The 14,859-nt window shown below is 39.1% G+C and overlaps 1 protein-coding gene across 3 annotated transcripts in view; it reads right to left on the bottom strand.

Annotated features, from left to right (window-relative positions):
- The window catches only part of CTCF (CCCTC-binding factor), a 47,120-nt gene that overhangs the window by 12,944 nt on the left and 19,317 nt on the right, over nt 1-14,859 (bottom strand). For all 3 annotated transcript variants that reach the window (XM_019455559.2, XM_053906559.1, XM_053906558.1), the window contains 5 exons: nt 6,734-7,523; nt 6,190-6,360; nt 2,569-2,702; nt 1,068-1,188; nt 229-378 (listed from right to left, as the gene is read on the bottom strand). In XM_019455559.2, the coding sequence (XP_019311104.1) occupies nt 229-378; nt 1,068-1,188; nt 2,569-2,702; nt 6,190-6,360; nt 6,734-7,514 (1,357 nt within the window). In that variant the 5' untranslated portion in view covers nt 7,515-7,523. The remainder of the gene's footprint in view (nt 1-228; nt 379-1,067; nt 1,189-2,568; nt 2,703-6,189; nt 6,361-6,733; nt 7,524-14,859) is intronic.

Genomic DNA, 14,859 nt, shown 5'->3' with positions numbered 1-14,859 from the left:
CTACCATCAGTGCAGAGCTCGATGCGGGGCTCGAACTCCCAAACCATGAGATTACAACCTGAGCCGAAGTCAGATGCTTAACTAACTGAGCCACGCAGGAGCCCCAGCAATGGCTTTTATTAAGTGGCAGGCCATTCATATACACAAAGCTTATATGAATCAGAAAAGGAAGTTATTTATGATCTTCATATTTTCGCACATCCTCAGAAACATTTTTCATTTACTTACCCAAATCACTTTTTCGGGCTATGACAGTGTCACAGTGGGGACAGTGAAATTTGGCCACATTTTCTGTGTGCTTCTGTAAAATGTGCATCTTCATGGTACCACTTTGGGTAAACCGAGCATGACAAATATAACATTCATAAGGTTTTTCCCCTTAAAAGGAAATAGAGAATGAACAAATTAGACAAAATGAATATTACCATTTAATTGGAGGGTAATTCAGGAGGCAGTAAAGCTAAGCTACAGAGAATCTCTGGGTACTACCCAGAGGGCTCAGGCCCACTGCATGGCTTGCGCCTGTCTTGAGAGATGGAAAAGTCCTAAACTGCTGCCGCCACCCCTGCTCTGCCAGCTCTACCAGAGTCATTCACATGAGAAAGAGAGCAGTTCCTATGACAAGGCTTGCCTTTGGGGGGCAGGAGATGGATGACAGGAGGACCTACAAGTTCTTTTCTTTTTCTTTCTTTTCTTTCTAAATTATCTCTACACCCGATGTGGGGCTCGAACTCACAACCCCCGAGATCAAGAATCATGTGCTCTATCACCTAAGCCAGCCAGGCGCCCCTACAAGATTTTCTTTTTTAGAAAAAGATAGTACGGGGAAAACTGAATGAGCTAATTAGGGATTCGACCCAGACGACTTCTAATAGTGAAACTTTCCATTCTCCAATGTATATTCAGAGCAATGAATTCAGAAGATATTCCAGAAAAGCATCTGTTAATTCCATTACTTTCATGCTAGCTTCCATTCAGGTAAAGAATAGGGGCGTGAGGTGGTTCACAGGGTCCCATGGAATCCACTGAAAAGCAGCTCATCAACACAACAAGGGAAGATGTCCTACCTGAATGCGTTCTCATGTGCCTCTTCAGCTTGTATGTGTCCCTGCTGGCATAACTGCACAAGCTGCATTGGAATGGACGCTCTCCAGTATGAGAGCGAATGTGACGTTTTAATTTGCTGACCTGAAACACGAGAGCAATCAAACTTCTTACTTCTGTTAACATTGATTGTAATGTGAGTGCTGTGGGTTAGGCACAAAAGCTTAGCTTTTGGGCACTGAAGTTCACAATACAGAAAAAGCCTAAAATATAATATTTCTTCCTCATTACTTGTAACCTTTGTCTCTCAAATCCTTATCATAGTCCAAAGGAAGAGGGTAAACAAATGGATGGGGCACAGATGAGTCAAGATTGGTTATTATGTAACTATTTAAGCTGGGGGATAGATTCATGGGGGGTGTATTATCCTATTTTATCTATTTCTATATATGTTTCCACTTTTGAAATTTTCCTTAATAGTTTAAATAATCTATGCTTATTTACAGATAATTTCCTCACAGATACAGAGGTATCAGATTTTTTTTTGTTCAGTTTACCCCTAAATGATTTTACTGCTATTAGAATGTAAACCTGTTTCCTACTATCGATCATATAAAGTTACTGACTTCTGTGTATTTGTCTTATATCTGGCCATCCAAATGGACTCTGTTTTAAGTTTTCAGCTAATACTCTTGGATGTTCTATGTAAGCAAATATGTCTGCCACAAATACCATTTTTTGTTTTTCCATTTATAATTCATTTCTTATTTAGCTAGGATTTCCAATACAATTTTGATACAGTAACGGTAAGAAGAGATGTCTTGTTCCAAATTTTAATGGGAATACTCCCAATATTTCAGAGTTAACTAGGATGGATTGACTATAGGTTTCTGGTATACACTCCTTATAGTAAAGCCATTTTCTTCTACTCTTAACTTGCTAGGACTTTAAATGGTAATAAATAATGAATTTTAGTTTTTCAGTCATCTATAGAAATGATCATATGGTTTTCTTTAACCTCTCAATATAGCACAAACCAGTAATTTCTTCATGTTCAACTATCCTGGCATTTTAGATATAGTCTATCTCATAATCACTTATTTTTATAATATATTACTAAATTTGGTTAATAATTTTACTTAGTAATTTAATTTTTCTGTGAGAAAAAGATACCCTTTTGTTTTTGGTAGCATTCTTACTCAGTTTTGGTAACAGTATAACCTCAAATAGTAAAGGAGATAAAATTTTCTATTTTTAAATACTCTAGGTGCAGTTATTTATTTCTTTAATGTTTGGTAGAACGTATCTGTAATAACATGTGGAACTAATGCTTTTTTTTAAAAATGGGTAAATCTTGCACACTCATGACAGTTTTTTTTTGTTTTTGGTGCCGGGGAAAGGGAGTGGGAGTGTTAATAATCTGGTAAGATTTTTTATCTCATCTTAAGTCAGTTTGGTTAGTTTTTATCCTTATACTAGAATCATGGTCTTAAGACAGGAACCAACAAGGAGCTGAACACTTACTTCTACACTGGCGTAATCGCACATGGAACACTTAAATGGCTTCTCATGGGTGTGTTTATAACGACGATGCCGCACCAATTCTCCACTAGTCACAAAGGCCATGTCACAGTCTGGGCACTTGTGAGGACGAGTACCTAGGGAAAGTAAGTTATAAAAGGAAGACAAGATCAAGGGCACAATTAATGACAGTTCAACATGTGACACAAAACTGCATGATGTTGAACTCAACATCTCATCAATCTTGTACCAGCCTGAGAGTAGCTCCAAAAGCTATGGGAGGGCCTGGTCGACTTTCTAACAGTAACCCCAGAATACTGGAAACATGTGCCAAACATTTAGTTTCTCTTAATTACCCATGTGAGTGATGCTTTTGAATACAAAATCTTTTTTATCCCTAGTTTATAAATTCTGATCACTATGGATCAAAAGTTAGTAAAAACACAAGTCTGCTTCAACTCTTGGTTAAAAAAAAAAAATAGAGAACATCTTTTAAACTTCAATGTTGTGGGGAGCCAGGGTAGCTCGGTCAGTTGAGTGTGTCTGACTTTGGCTCAGGTCATGATCTCACGGTTAGTGAGTTTGAGCCCCGCGTCATGCTCTGTGCTGACAGCTTGGATTCTATGTCTCCATATCTCTCTGTCCCTCCCCCTCTTGTGCTCGGTCTCTCAAAAATAAACATTAGAAAATTAAATAAATAAACTTCAATGTTCTGTCAAGTACAGGCCACAGAATTAATAGTTACTTGACCCAAGATTCCTTTGCATATCAAATCTTACTATATTGTGACTATACACAGGGCCAAAGGGCTGTCCATATTGATACTTTTTTCTTAAAAAACAAAAAAACCTCACATATGTAATAGCTTGTTTTCTATATAAATTTGTTTTGATAAATCTAGAAATTTATCAAAGGCTTTAAAAAGTAGTACTGCCTTTTATGTGATTTAAATAGATCATTTATTTTTTAGTAGGCTCTATGCCCAACATGGGGCTTGAACTCACAAACCAAGACCAAGAGTCACATGCTCTACTGACTGAGCCAGCCTGACACCCCTGAACAGATCACTTTCCAACATCCAATGTCTAATACTATGTGATCTGAATGTCAGTTCGTAGAATATTTAAACATTTTTACAAACTAATACATTTTTTTCTTTTTTCCTTTTACTGAAGGAAAGTTACATTTCTTAATTTTTTAATGTTTATTTATTTTTGAGAGAGAGAGAGAGAGAGAAGGCATGTGTGCACATGAGCCGGGGGGGTGGGGTGGGGGTGGGGGAAGAATCCCAAGCAGGCTCCACGCTGTCAGCACAGAGCCTGACGTGGGACTTGACCTCATGAACTGTGAGATCATGATCTGAGCTGAAATCAAGTTAGATGCTTAACTGACTGAGCCACCGAGGTGCCCCTTACTTTTTTTTTTTTTAAGGAAGACTCTTACTGTTTTTAATATGTTCCCACATAGTAGACCCATAACATAACTGATTGATTACTTTAATGGATCTTTTCTAGTCACTTTATATTCTAAATATAGCATTGGAAATATGCCCAGGTAATAATGACAATAAAGAGATAAGCTGACAGCAGAAAACAGTGCTGTTTTCATAAACCACTACTCAAAAACTGGGAACCATTTGTAATTATGCACTGCAGGTAAGGGGTGACAACAAGGTAACCCCAAACACCAAAACCAAAGGAAGACTTCCCCTGAGAGTGGTATTAAGAAGAATTACAATGCAAAGAATAGGACTACCCACCTGCAGAAATGATTCTGAGATTGAGAGAACCCAGAAGAGGAAGTGTGATTAAAGTATGACAGTAATGAAAAATTCCAAGAAATTCCAATCAATGTTCACATGCTCATTTTGCTTCTTTAGTACCACTAAGGATGTAGGAGTGAAGGATAGAGTTCTCTCTATGAAAAATATAGTCTGGCAGCACAGATAGGTAAGTAGAACAACAATTAATGAGAGGAGGAAAGCAGGATCCATTTCTCTTAGGACAAAGTGAATTGAAAACCAAGAATTTCTAATGTTTACCTAGTACTATCTAGGGGACAGAAAGAGGCCTGCTACTGGTAGACACAGCATGGCAATTAGGGAAGAAGAGACACTGCTGTGCAACAGAGATTTTCATTGAGTTGCACCACCTGGCTGCTTATGTCCCTATGCTCAGGGCCCATGCTCACCAAGTCACCTGTCAGTTGCTACATCATCTCAATATAGGTAAGAGTGTCCCCTAGAAAGCAATACAACTGCATCCAGAAAATGAAAAGGTGTATTCCTCACTGTAAACTGATTTTCTGATATGCATCTGACTGCTGAGGGTTTGATTAGTATGAATTAGTGCTGCCAAATTAGCTCTGAGCACCAGACATACCACAGTCTTATTTTCAAAGCTGAGGACTAGACCATGACACACACAGTCTACATCAAGCATTCCCATTTTAGGAGGTCCTATTATGGGGCCATATATTTTTATCCAGTCATATGCACTTTCGTAGTGTCTTCAAACTACTAAATACATCATATCATCAAGTGTCTGAGTAGAAAGCAGGGACAATGAAAAGTGACCAGGTCATATTAGCAAAACATATACTAATGCACAGCATACTGCTTACAGGGCAAACTCAACTTGATCATGCTCAACAAACAACCAGTACATCAATCAAAAACAAGAGCCATATTAGGTGGAGAATCTGGAGAGGAAATCTACTCTGCATGAAGAACCATGTGAGAGAAGTTTCTATTAGCACTTGCAGCCAAATGCCAAAACGGAAAGAGCAAAAAGCCCAGAAAAGACCCTAAAGAGAGCTCCAGCACACTGTCCCTCCAACTTTAATGATGCCTGGAACCTAACCATAGCCAACACAAAGCTAATACTAGAATATTAAAGTATATATGGAGCACAAATGAAGAAATGTTTGGATTGCTAGAATAATGCCTTTAACTTTCCATTCTGCAATTCTGAATTACTTACCTTTGTTGAGGCGAAACAACCAGAAACCATGGTTTTTACCAAGGTAGGATTTTGTTGCTATTTCTAATGTTTGTCCTTACAGTGCCTGGCAATTGTTGCCTGGGAATTTTCAGGGTCATTCTTTGTCACTGATGTTAAAACCTTAGCAATGCAATGGTGAGGTTCTTCAGGAAATACTACAGATTAACTATCATAGATCAGCTTTTCTGGATCACTATCCTTATATAATTTGGATTATTTTCCACTAAATTTTCTTTACATTTGCCTATAAATTCATCTGCTTATAATAAATCAGGATTACAAAACAGCATAAGAAATGGGGCGCATGCGTGGCTCAGTCGGTTGAGTGTCCAACTTCGGCTCAGGTCATGATCTCATGGCTCATGAGTTCAAGCCCTGCGTCGGGCTCTCCGCTGACAGCTCAGAGCCTAGAGCCTGCTTTGGATTCTGTGTCTCCCTCCCTCTCTGCTCCTCTCCCACTCACGCTCTCTCTCAAAAATAAACATTTAAAACAAACAAACCAGCATAAGAAAGAACAAAAGTTGTTCTTCTTTAACTTCCCACTGGAACCAGTTTTGAGGATACTTAAAACCCAAGTTTTAAACTTTGCTATGCTGCAGCCCCCAACATTCATATCCAGCACCTGTGTGTGTGTTAAGGTGATTCCTCAGGAGGGTGACTGTTCTGAATGCCCTGCCACAGAGATGGCACTTGTGTGGTCTCTCATCAGTGTGACTTTTCATGTGACGATCCAAATTTGAACGCCGCGGACATGTGTAACTGCAAAGCTCACACTGGAATGTCTTCTTTACACCTATATGCAAAATAAAACACTTACTTGTTCCAGGGTTTCAAAGTGTTAAGTTTAACCCTAATGTTAAATTTCTACAAATAAATTTCATTAGCTTTTTTAAACTAAATCCAATTTAAGTCATATTAAATCAGAATTATTTCATGCCACTAATAGATTTACTTCTTTGTCTTCTTCAGGACTTAAAAAGTACTCAATTTGGAAAAACCTCTTTTAGACTGGTTAAAAAGATTGGTACCCACCTCATGATCTTTTAAAAAAAAAAATAAATAAATAAAAATAATCCATTTACTTTAAAATAATTTGCGTACACCGTGTTATATATGCTTTATCCCAAAATGACTTTATGAGAGTTTAATGGATAAACTAATTTTACCTTTCTTTTTAATTTTTGTTGGTTTTGGAGGCTTCATGTTACCAACCACTTTCTCTGCATTAACCTCTGATAGCAGACCCTCCTGCTGCTCTTCCTCAAAATCGTAGACAGACACATCCACATCTTTGCCCTCCTCTGTGTAACGCAGTTTGCTCTTTTTGGTTTTCTTTGTTTTTTTGGCTGGCGGCTGATAATCTGGGTCTTTTTGCCAACTAGGATCTTCTTGAGGTGGAAGTTCCCCTTGCTCTAGCGTCTCCACCTCTCCATTGGCCCCTACTTTCACCACTTGAAACCCTTCAGGCAAAGGTAAGGTGTGACATATCATGGGTTCGCTTTCTGCAAGACCCTCTTTAGACACTTCATTCTCATAAGCCCCCTGAAGTTCTTCTACTGAAGTGGTAGCAACAGGTACAGTCACAGGAACAGGTACTTGGACAAGCTGAAGCTCTCCTATGTTTATGGGCTGTTCCTCCATATTTACAACCTGTAAGGTTATGATCTGGGTATCGTCCACAGCAGCCTCTGCTTCTGGAGCGACTGTACCCTCCATTACTTCAGTCTTCATCTGAAGAAGGGTAGGATCCAGCTGTTCCATCATTACCATCTGCACACTGTTATTGACATCCTGGACCACCTCACCCCCATCAGTCTGGTTCTGGGGTAGGTGGCAAGTATCTTCTTCCTGGCCACCTTCCCGGCGTCGCTGGTAAGTCTTTCTTTCCTTTCCTTTAATGAAAGTTTCAGACTCTTCCACAATGGCTTCAACCGCCTCACCTTCCATTTCCCCTTCCTTTAGTAAGGGAGAACACAGGTTGTTATTTATTTATTTCACAGATTGTCATTTAAAGTAAAATTTGTCCAAATGAAAATAAATACATTTTAAAACAAAATGACCCTTGGCAAGTGAATTAGGAAATCAACAGTTGTTAATATGACAAAAAGACAAAACAGATATTATGAGCCTCCTGATGGAAGAACAACCTATATATGAAGCAATCTTGTTAATAAACAAAACAAAAAATCCAAAACTAATCAAGCCTCTAGATCCAACCACCAATTAACAGGAAACTGGTGACAGAGTATGTTAAATTACACTACAGGGATGACTCAGTGAAATCCAGACTGAAGGAAACTGCAGGATTAACCACCCAGTTTCTTCTGCAAATAAATCACCAACACAAAAAATGGGAAGGATAGAGGAAGAATCTACACCTCAGTGGTTCTGGACCTAGGGTGACTTTGCCCTCAGGGGACATCTGGCAAGTCCTGGTGACATTTCTGGTTGTCACTACTGGGTGGGTATGCTACTAGCATCTAGGGGTAGAGGCCAGAGGTGCTACTAAATCTTCTGCTATGCACAGGTTCAGTCCTCTACAATGAAGAATTATTGGTTCACAAATGTCAATAGTGCTGAGGTTGAGAAACCCTGATAGACGTAAGAGATTTAAGAAAACATAGCAATCCAAAAACAAACAAACAAAAAGAAAAAGCAAAAACAAAAACAAAACAAAAATCCAACAGTCAATCACAACATATGGATCTTCTCTGGATCCTGATTCCAACCAACAAATGATTTAAAAAAATATGACATGAGACAATTAGATTTAACTCTGGGTATTTTTTTTTTTCCAACTCTGGGTATTTGATGATACTAAAGAATTATTAACAAATCTAGTTTACATCTTATACATTTCCTGTATCTATTAATAAAAACACTGGCAGAGGGCCTTGCTATTTTTAGCTAAATTCTACCTTAGAAAATATTCCACGTCATAGTGTTTTCTCACTGTTTTTTTGGAGCCAGAATCAGACCTTGGATCCACACTCCTATGGTCCTGACTGTCCACACAACACTACCTCCTGTGTCATACCATCAACTTGACATTCATTGTACCTCTCTCCTCTGTAAGACCACAAATTCCTTGAGGACAGGGACCATGTATAACAAGTAGTTTTTACTCTTTAGCACTATGCCTAGGTTGGTAAGTACTCAACTGTTAACTGAACATTAAAAAAAAAAAAAAAAAAAAAAAGGTGGGGGTAGCCTGGGTGGCTCAGTCGGGGTAAGCATCCGACTTCAGCTCAGGTCATGATCTTATGGTCCCTGAGTTCAAGCCCCATGTTGGGCTCTGTGCTGGCAGCTCAGAGCCTGGAGCCTGTTTCGGATTCTGTGTCTCCCTCTCTCTCTGCCCCTTCCCTGCTCATGCTCTGTCTCTCAAAAAATGAATAAACGTTAAAAAAAATTTTTTTTAATGGAAAAAAAAATCAGCTAATTCATAGTTTCCGGCTCTTAAGTCTTGTGAATACTCAAAGTACCCAGATACCTAAGAGTAAAATGGGTCTGAACAATCATCCAATTCATAACAATAATCCAACTTAACAAAACCCACATATATAAGCTTAATTCAAAATTAAAGTGTTTTGTATTCTTGCCCTAGTCTCACAAAAAGCTTTTGCTACTTCTATTACAGACACATTTTTCCAATTCTCTGTCTGGGTACCTTAACACTGTACCCATGCTGGCAGTCAGGACCACCTGTAAGGCAATACAAACACTACAGGAGAATGGGTAAGGCTTGGTCCCGCATTCAAAGAGTTACTACCTATTTTTATTTATTTTTTAAAGTTTACTTATTTAAGTAATGTCTACAACCCAATGTGGGGCTCGAATTCACAAATGTGGAGATTAATAGTCACATGTCCTTCCACCTGAGCCAGCCATGCCAGGCACCTCTTCAGGTTCTCCTGGACTCCACACAATCAGAATTTGCAACTTAATAGATCTCCAAGTGGTTTCATATACTAAAGTTTGAGAAGCATTTATTTATACCATCGTTATTCACAGATATTTTAAGAGAGAATTTTCAGGTCAATAATGTCCCAAAATTAGTACCCCAACAAGGATGGGATAATTCTAAATGCTGGCATTAGGGAACAGAGAAAAGGCCCATCTACCTTGGCACCATTCTTGGGAAAAATACCAAAGTACAAAGAACAAAAAATTCATAAGCCATAAATGCTAATGCTGACCCTGTCAGAGGCTCATCACACAACCCCAGGCTATTTAGATATCTTTAATGGTAAAACTAGTGGAAGGAAAACATTTAATGTCTAAGTTCTGTTGGGTTGTGAAGCACACAACAATCTGAAGGACACAGAAAAATCCATCCCCTCTCTGCCTTGAATTTGAGAACTTTTAAATATAAATAACTTGTAAAAAACTTGCTTGTAAATAACTAAGTCTAACCTAAAAGAAATCACTGGAATTATAAACCAAGTAGAAGAAGTGGTAGAAAGGAGTACAAATTGAAACCAATTGTGTTGCCAGGGAGCTGAGCTGACAAGAGTATTCTCTCACTGTGAAAAAAACACATGGCATAAGGTTCCTGAACATGGGCCTCTACTCAGGGTACTAAAGCAGTAGCTTGTTTTTACAGAGAAAAATCAGGCACAAAGTAGCAAGGTATTAGCCTCTCCCAAATACTGCTTAGAAAACTCAACGCATCCCCTCAAGCACTTTACCTAATATTCTCCATGAGAAGGGAGTCTCTCCTTTGAATCATTAACTAACCTAATAGGCTGTACCAGGTCTCTCTTCCCACTCCGTAAGGACTGTGCTCTGCTAGCTGTTGTCACCCCTTTGGCAGTTCTGATCCATTTCTTCTCTTCCTCCAGGGACTTGGCTCTGCTTCTACTCAGTTTCTCTTAGCCACACAACACACAGAGAACAAACTTACACTTACCCAACTCCCCAATTTTCTGCCTCTTTGCTTGAGTCAGCCATGCTTTCTAGGTTTTATCAAACCTTTCTGAGGACACCACCACTAGAAAGGGGTTTACATTTATTTCCAGAACACATTTAAAAAAAAAATTTTTTTTTAACTTTTTTTAATTTATTTTTGAGACAGAGAGAGACAGAGCATGAACAGGGGAGGGGCAGAGAGAGAGGGAGACACAGAATTGGAAACAGGCTCCAGCCTCTGAGCTGTCAGCACAGAGCCTGACGCGGGGCTCGAACTCACAGACCGTGAGATCATGACCTGAGCCAAAGTCGGACACTTAACCGACCGAGCCACCCAGGCGCCCCCAGAACACATTTTTTAAAGATTATCAAAGTATAGTAGCTTATTTAGAGAAATCTGAAAAAGGAAGCACATGAAGATTTTTTTAAAGTTATTGATAGGATGCCTGGCTGGTTCAGTTGGTGGAGCGTGTGACTCTTGATCTTGGGGTTATGGGTTCAAGCCCCATGTTGGGTACAGAGATCACTTAAAAAACAGAATCTTTAGGGGCATTTGAGTAGCTCAGTCAGTTGAGCATCCAACTTGATTTTGGCTCAGGTCATGATCCCAGGGTCACGGGAATGAGCCCTGTGTCAGGCTCCGCACAGAGTGTGAAACCTGCTTAAGATTCTCTCTCTTTCCCTTTGCCCCTCTCCCCAACTCATGCTCGCTCTCTAAAAAAAAGTTAAATAAATACAAGATAAAAAAATAAAATAAAATCTTAAAAACAGTTACTCACAATTCCTTTACCTAATCACCTACCATTTTGGTATGGTTTTTTTTCAGTGTTTTTCCCCTTATGGATATTTATACATAGATGACATTGTATTATACATATAGTGTGCACACATTTTTATACGGCTTTGCTCTATCTTCAGAACCTTTCCTTACTGAAAAGGACTCCACTTCCTCTTTAGCTTTCTATAATCCCCTTTGCTTGGTCCACAAGCACCAGAGCAACCAACCCAAAGACCTTCCCCTTACCTTCAATCTCAGTTTCTCTGGCATCTGACGGTATGAAACTTGTATTCCTCCTTCATTAACCTCTTTTCTCCCTTGGTTCTGTCTTTCCTAGGTCTCTCTCTTCCTTTGTCTCTGAGAGCTACTCCACCTACCTTCTGAGCATATCAAGGCTCTGTTCTTTTCTCTGTAGCCACTCTATTCGCCAGCCTTTTTTTACTTCAGCTGTCTCCACAGAGGTCTTTCAAACCCACATCTGCAATTCTCTAATTTTTTCACTGCCTACGAGAGCTCTCGCCCAGTGATGCTTGGCTATCACCTTCAATTCGATGGCACTTGAGAAGGAATAAGGAAACCTGTACTCCAGTCCCTAATGCATCACTAACCAAACGAGGAGCTTACAAAGTGGGTTAGTCTTCTGAAGAACTTGTCTTCTGAATTTACAAAGTGGGTTAGTCTTCTGAAGACATTTTGTATTCTCTGTCATCTTCATGACAAAGTAAAGCTTAGGGACATTTATTTTATTTTAACCAATAACTTTTGGTATATATATTTACTTAATTTTTAAAGTAAACTCTACTCCCAACATGGGGCTTGACCTCATGACCTTGAGATCAAAAGTTGTATGCTCTACTGACTGAGCCAGCCAGGCACCCCAGGAACATTTCTTAAACATCATTCGACCAACTTCTGGGTAGAGGGTGGGGCAAGAGGAGGTTCCCTCAGACTGTGGCAGGATGATTCTGGCACCTGTGAGTGTTGGGGTTGGCAGAGAGGAAAACTGGCATCTGAGCACGTCCCTGCTCTTGACGACTGGGTGAGTGGGAGGATGTGGAAGCCTAGCCTCTAACAGAGGCCCCTGAGGTCTGGCCATACTCCTAACTAACCACCAGCCTGGCCTGCATCCTTGGGAGCCTACTGGATCAGCCCTCGCCCTCTTGCCTCAGTGTCTTTTCTACCAGCTCTATGTTGCTCAAATCTTTCCCATCTTAAAACTTCCTTTAACCCACTTGACAATTTAGCACCTGCCATTTCTGTATTCCTTCCATGGTCAACCCCACACTGTCTCCACTCTTTTCTCTTCCATGCCTTGGTTCACCAGTTTGTTCCTCAATTCTCTACTGAACTGCTCTAAGCCTAGCAATGGCCCTTAACTGGCAAATCCAAAGGAGACTTTTCTGTCCTTATCTGACTTGACCCCTCAGTGGAATTCAGCATTCTATTCTAGGCTTTACCCCAGATTTATGCCAGACCATCAGAAAAAAAGCTTGGTATATTTGGGTCACATGGTCTTATCCCTACAGAACTGCTTTCACCAAGTTTTGTTTTGGCATTATGCCCTTGGCTTATACTAAAGGATACGTGGCAGAAATTTTCAATTACACACTTGGAAAGGTCTTCTTCAATTAAGGATTTTTTTCCTTTCATTGTTGAGACCTATGTTACAGGATCATGAGTTACCATTTTTTTTAGTTGGGCCACACCTTGTTCAATTTTTTTCCTCTCAAGCTATATAATAACTTCCTATTCTAAGTTGTATTTTCTAGGGTTTTTACTTTGTATCATTTATCATTTATATTTTCTGTACACTTCGTCAAATTGTAGAATAAGATGGGCTTTAAACCAGGGGCACATGGGTGGCTCAGGTGGTTAAGCATCTGACTCGATTTCAGCTCAGGTCATAATCTCTCGGTTCCTGAGTTTGAGCCCTATGTCAGACTCTGCACTGATAGCATGGAGCCTTCTTGAGATTCTCTCTCTCCCTCTGTCTGCCCCCCCCATCCCCGCTCATGCATGCTCTCTCTCAAAAATAAATAAACTTAAAACTTACAACTGTATATATGTAGATGTGTGTGTGTGTGTATACATATGTAATAGAAAACACAAAAATATAGAAATATAGGGAGTCTTACCATTCTTAAAATATATCAAAATAGAAATAACTTCAACTAAAAACGTGCAAACCTATTTGAAGATTATAAAAATCTTCCAAGAGGCAAAACAAACAAACAAAACCAAAAACCAAAACAAAACAAAAAAACCCCAAACAAACAAAAAAACCTCTTGATTCTAAGAAGCATAAAAGACCTCACTGAACAGACACTACTGTCTGTATCCATGATCAGAAAAGCCAAACATCATAAAGCTGTTAATTCTTTCTACTTTATATAAAGTCATTTTCAAAGTGTCTGAAAAATAAACAATGATAGCAATAAAATTTCCAAAAAAATGAAGGCAACCTTCTATTTCCAAATATTGACATATTATAAAGTCACAATAATTAATATAATGTATACTATCACTATCACAACCAATCAATTTAAACAGAAGAGAGGATTGGGGCACCTAGGTGGCTCAGTCGGTTAAGTGTCCAACTTCAGCTCAGGTAATGATCTCATGGCTTGCAAGTTCAAGCCCCGCATTGGGCTCTGTGCTGACAGCTCAGGGCCTGGAGCCTGCTTCAGATTTTTTGTCTCCTTCACTCTCTGCCCCACCCGTGCTCAAGCTCTCTCTCTCAAAAATAAATAAATATTTTAAAAAAATTTAAACAGAAGAGAGAATCCAGAAACAAACCCTAGAATATAAAAAGTTGTCATTTTAAAAATTAGTGGGGAGAAGAGGATTACTTCATAAAAGGTACCAAAAAGCTATTAAACTATTTGGAAAATATTGAGCTATATGTTTTTTTAATTTTTAAAAAATGTTTGAGAGAGCATGTGCGCGTGTGCGCACAGGGGAGGGGCAGAAAGAAGAGGGAAACACAAAATCCCAAGCAGGCTCCAGGCTCTGAGCTGTCAGCACAGAGCCCCATGCAGGGCTCGAACTCATGAATTGTGAGAGCATGACCTGACAGCCAAAGTCAGATGCTTAACTGACTGAGCCCCCAAAGTCCCCTTGAGTTATATTTTTAATCCATCTGGAATATGATGTCATTGTAAGAGTTAAGGAGATATTAACTGCCCCCCCCACACACACTTAAAAGCCCTCACCCTGAAAAAAGATATAAGGTGAATAGCCTTCTGACCCATGAGGAAGGCTTTGTGCTTAGACACAGAAATAATAGGAGACACCAGAGTAAGATTACTGAAATTTTAACAACCTTAAAGTAAAAAATTTCTTATGACAAAACACTGAACAAAATTAAAAAGAAAACAGTCAACAAGAAAATTGTTTGCAGCAAATGTGACAAAGGACTAACATCCTTATCGTATGATTGTAAAATGTGTAAGAAAAAGATGAACACCAAAAGAAAAAAGCTGGGCAAAGGACACAAATACATGACTCAAAGAAAAACAAATGGCAGATGAAAAAAAAAAAGAAACCAAACTTCAACACTAAAACAAAAAAGGAAATTTAAAATAATGTGACAGCATGCTACCTCTA

This window comes from Panthera pardus, unplaced genomic scaffold (genome assembly GCF_024362965.1).
Source record: "Panthera pardus isolate Hobbes unplaced genomic scaffold, ASM2436296v1 HiC_scaffold_19, whole genome shotgun sequence".
In the NCBI taxonomy this organism is placed as follows: Eukaryota; Metazoa; Chordata; class Mammalia; order Carnivora; family Felidae; genus Panthera; species Panthera pardus.
Note: the sequence above shows the minus strand (reverse complement) of the source record. Positions and strands in the feature narration are given on the sequence as shown.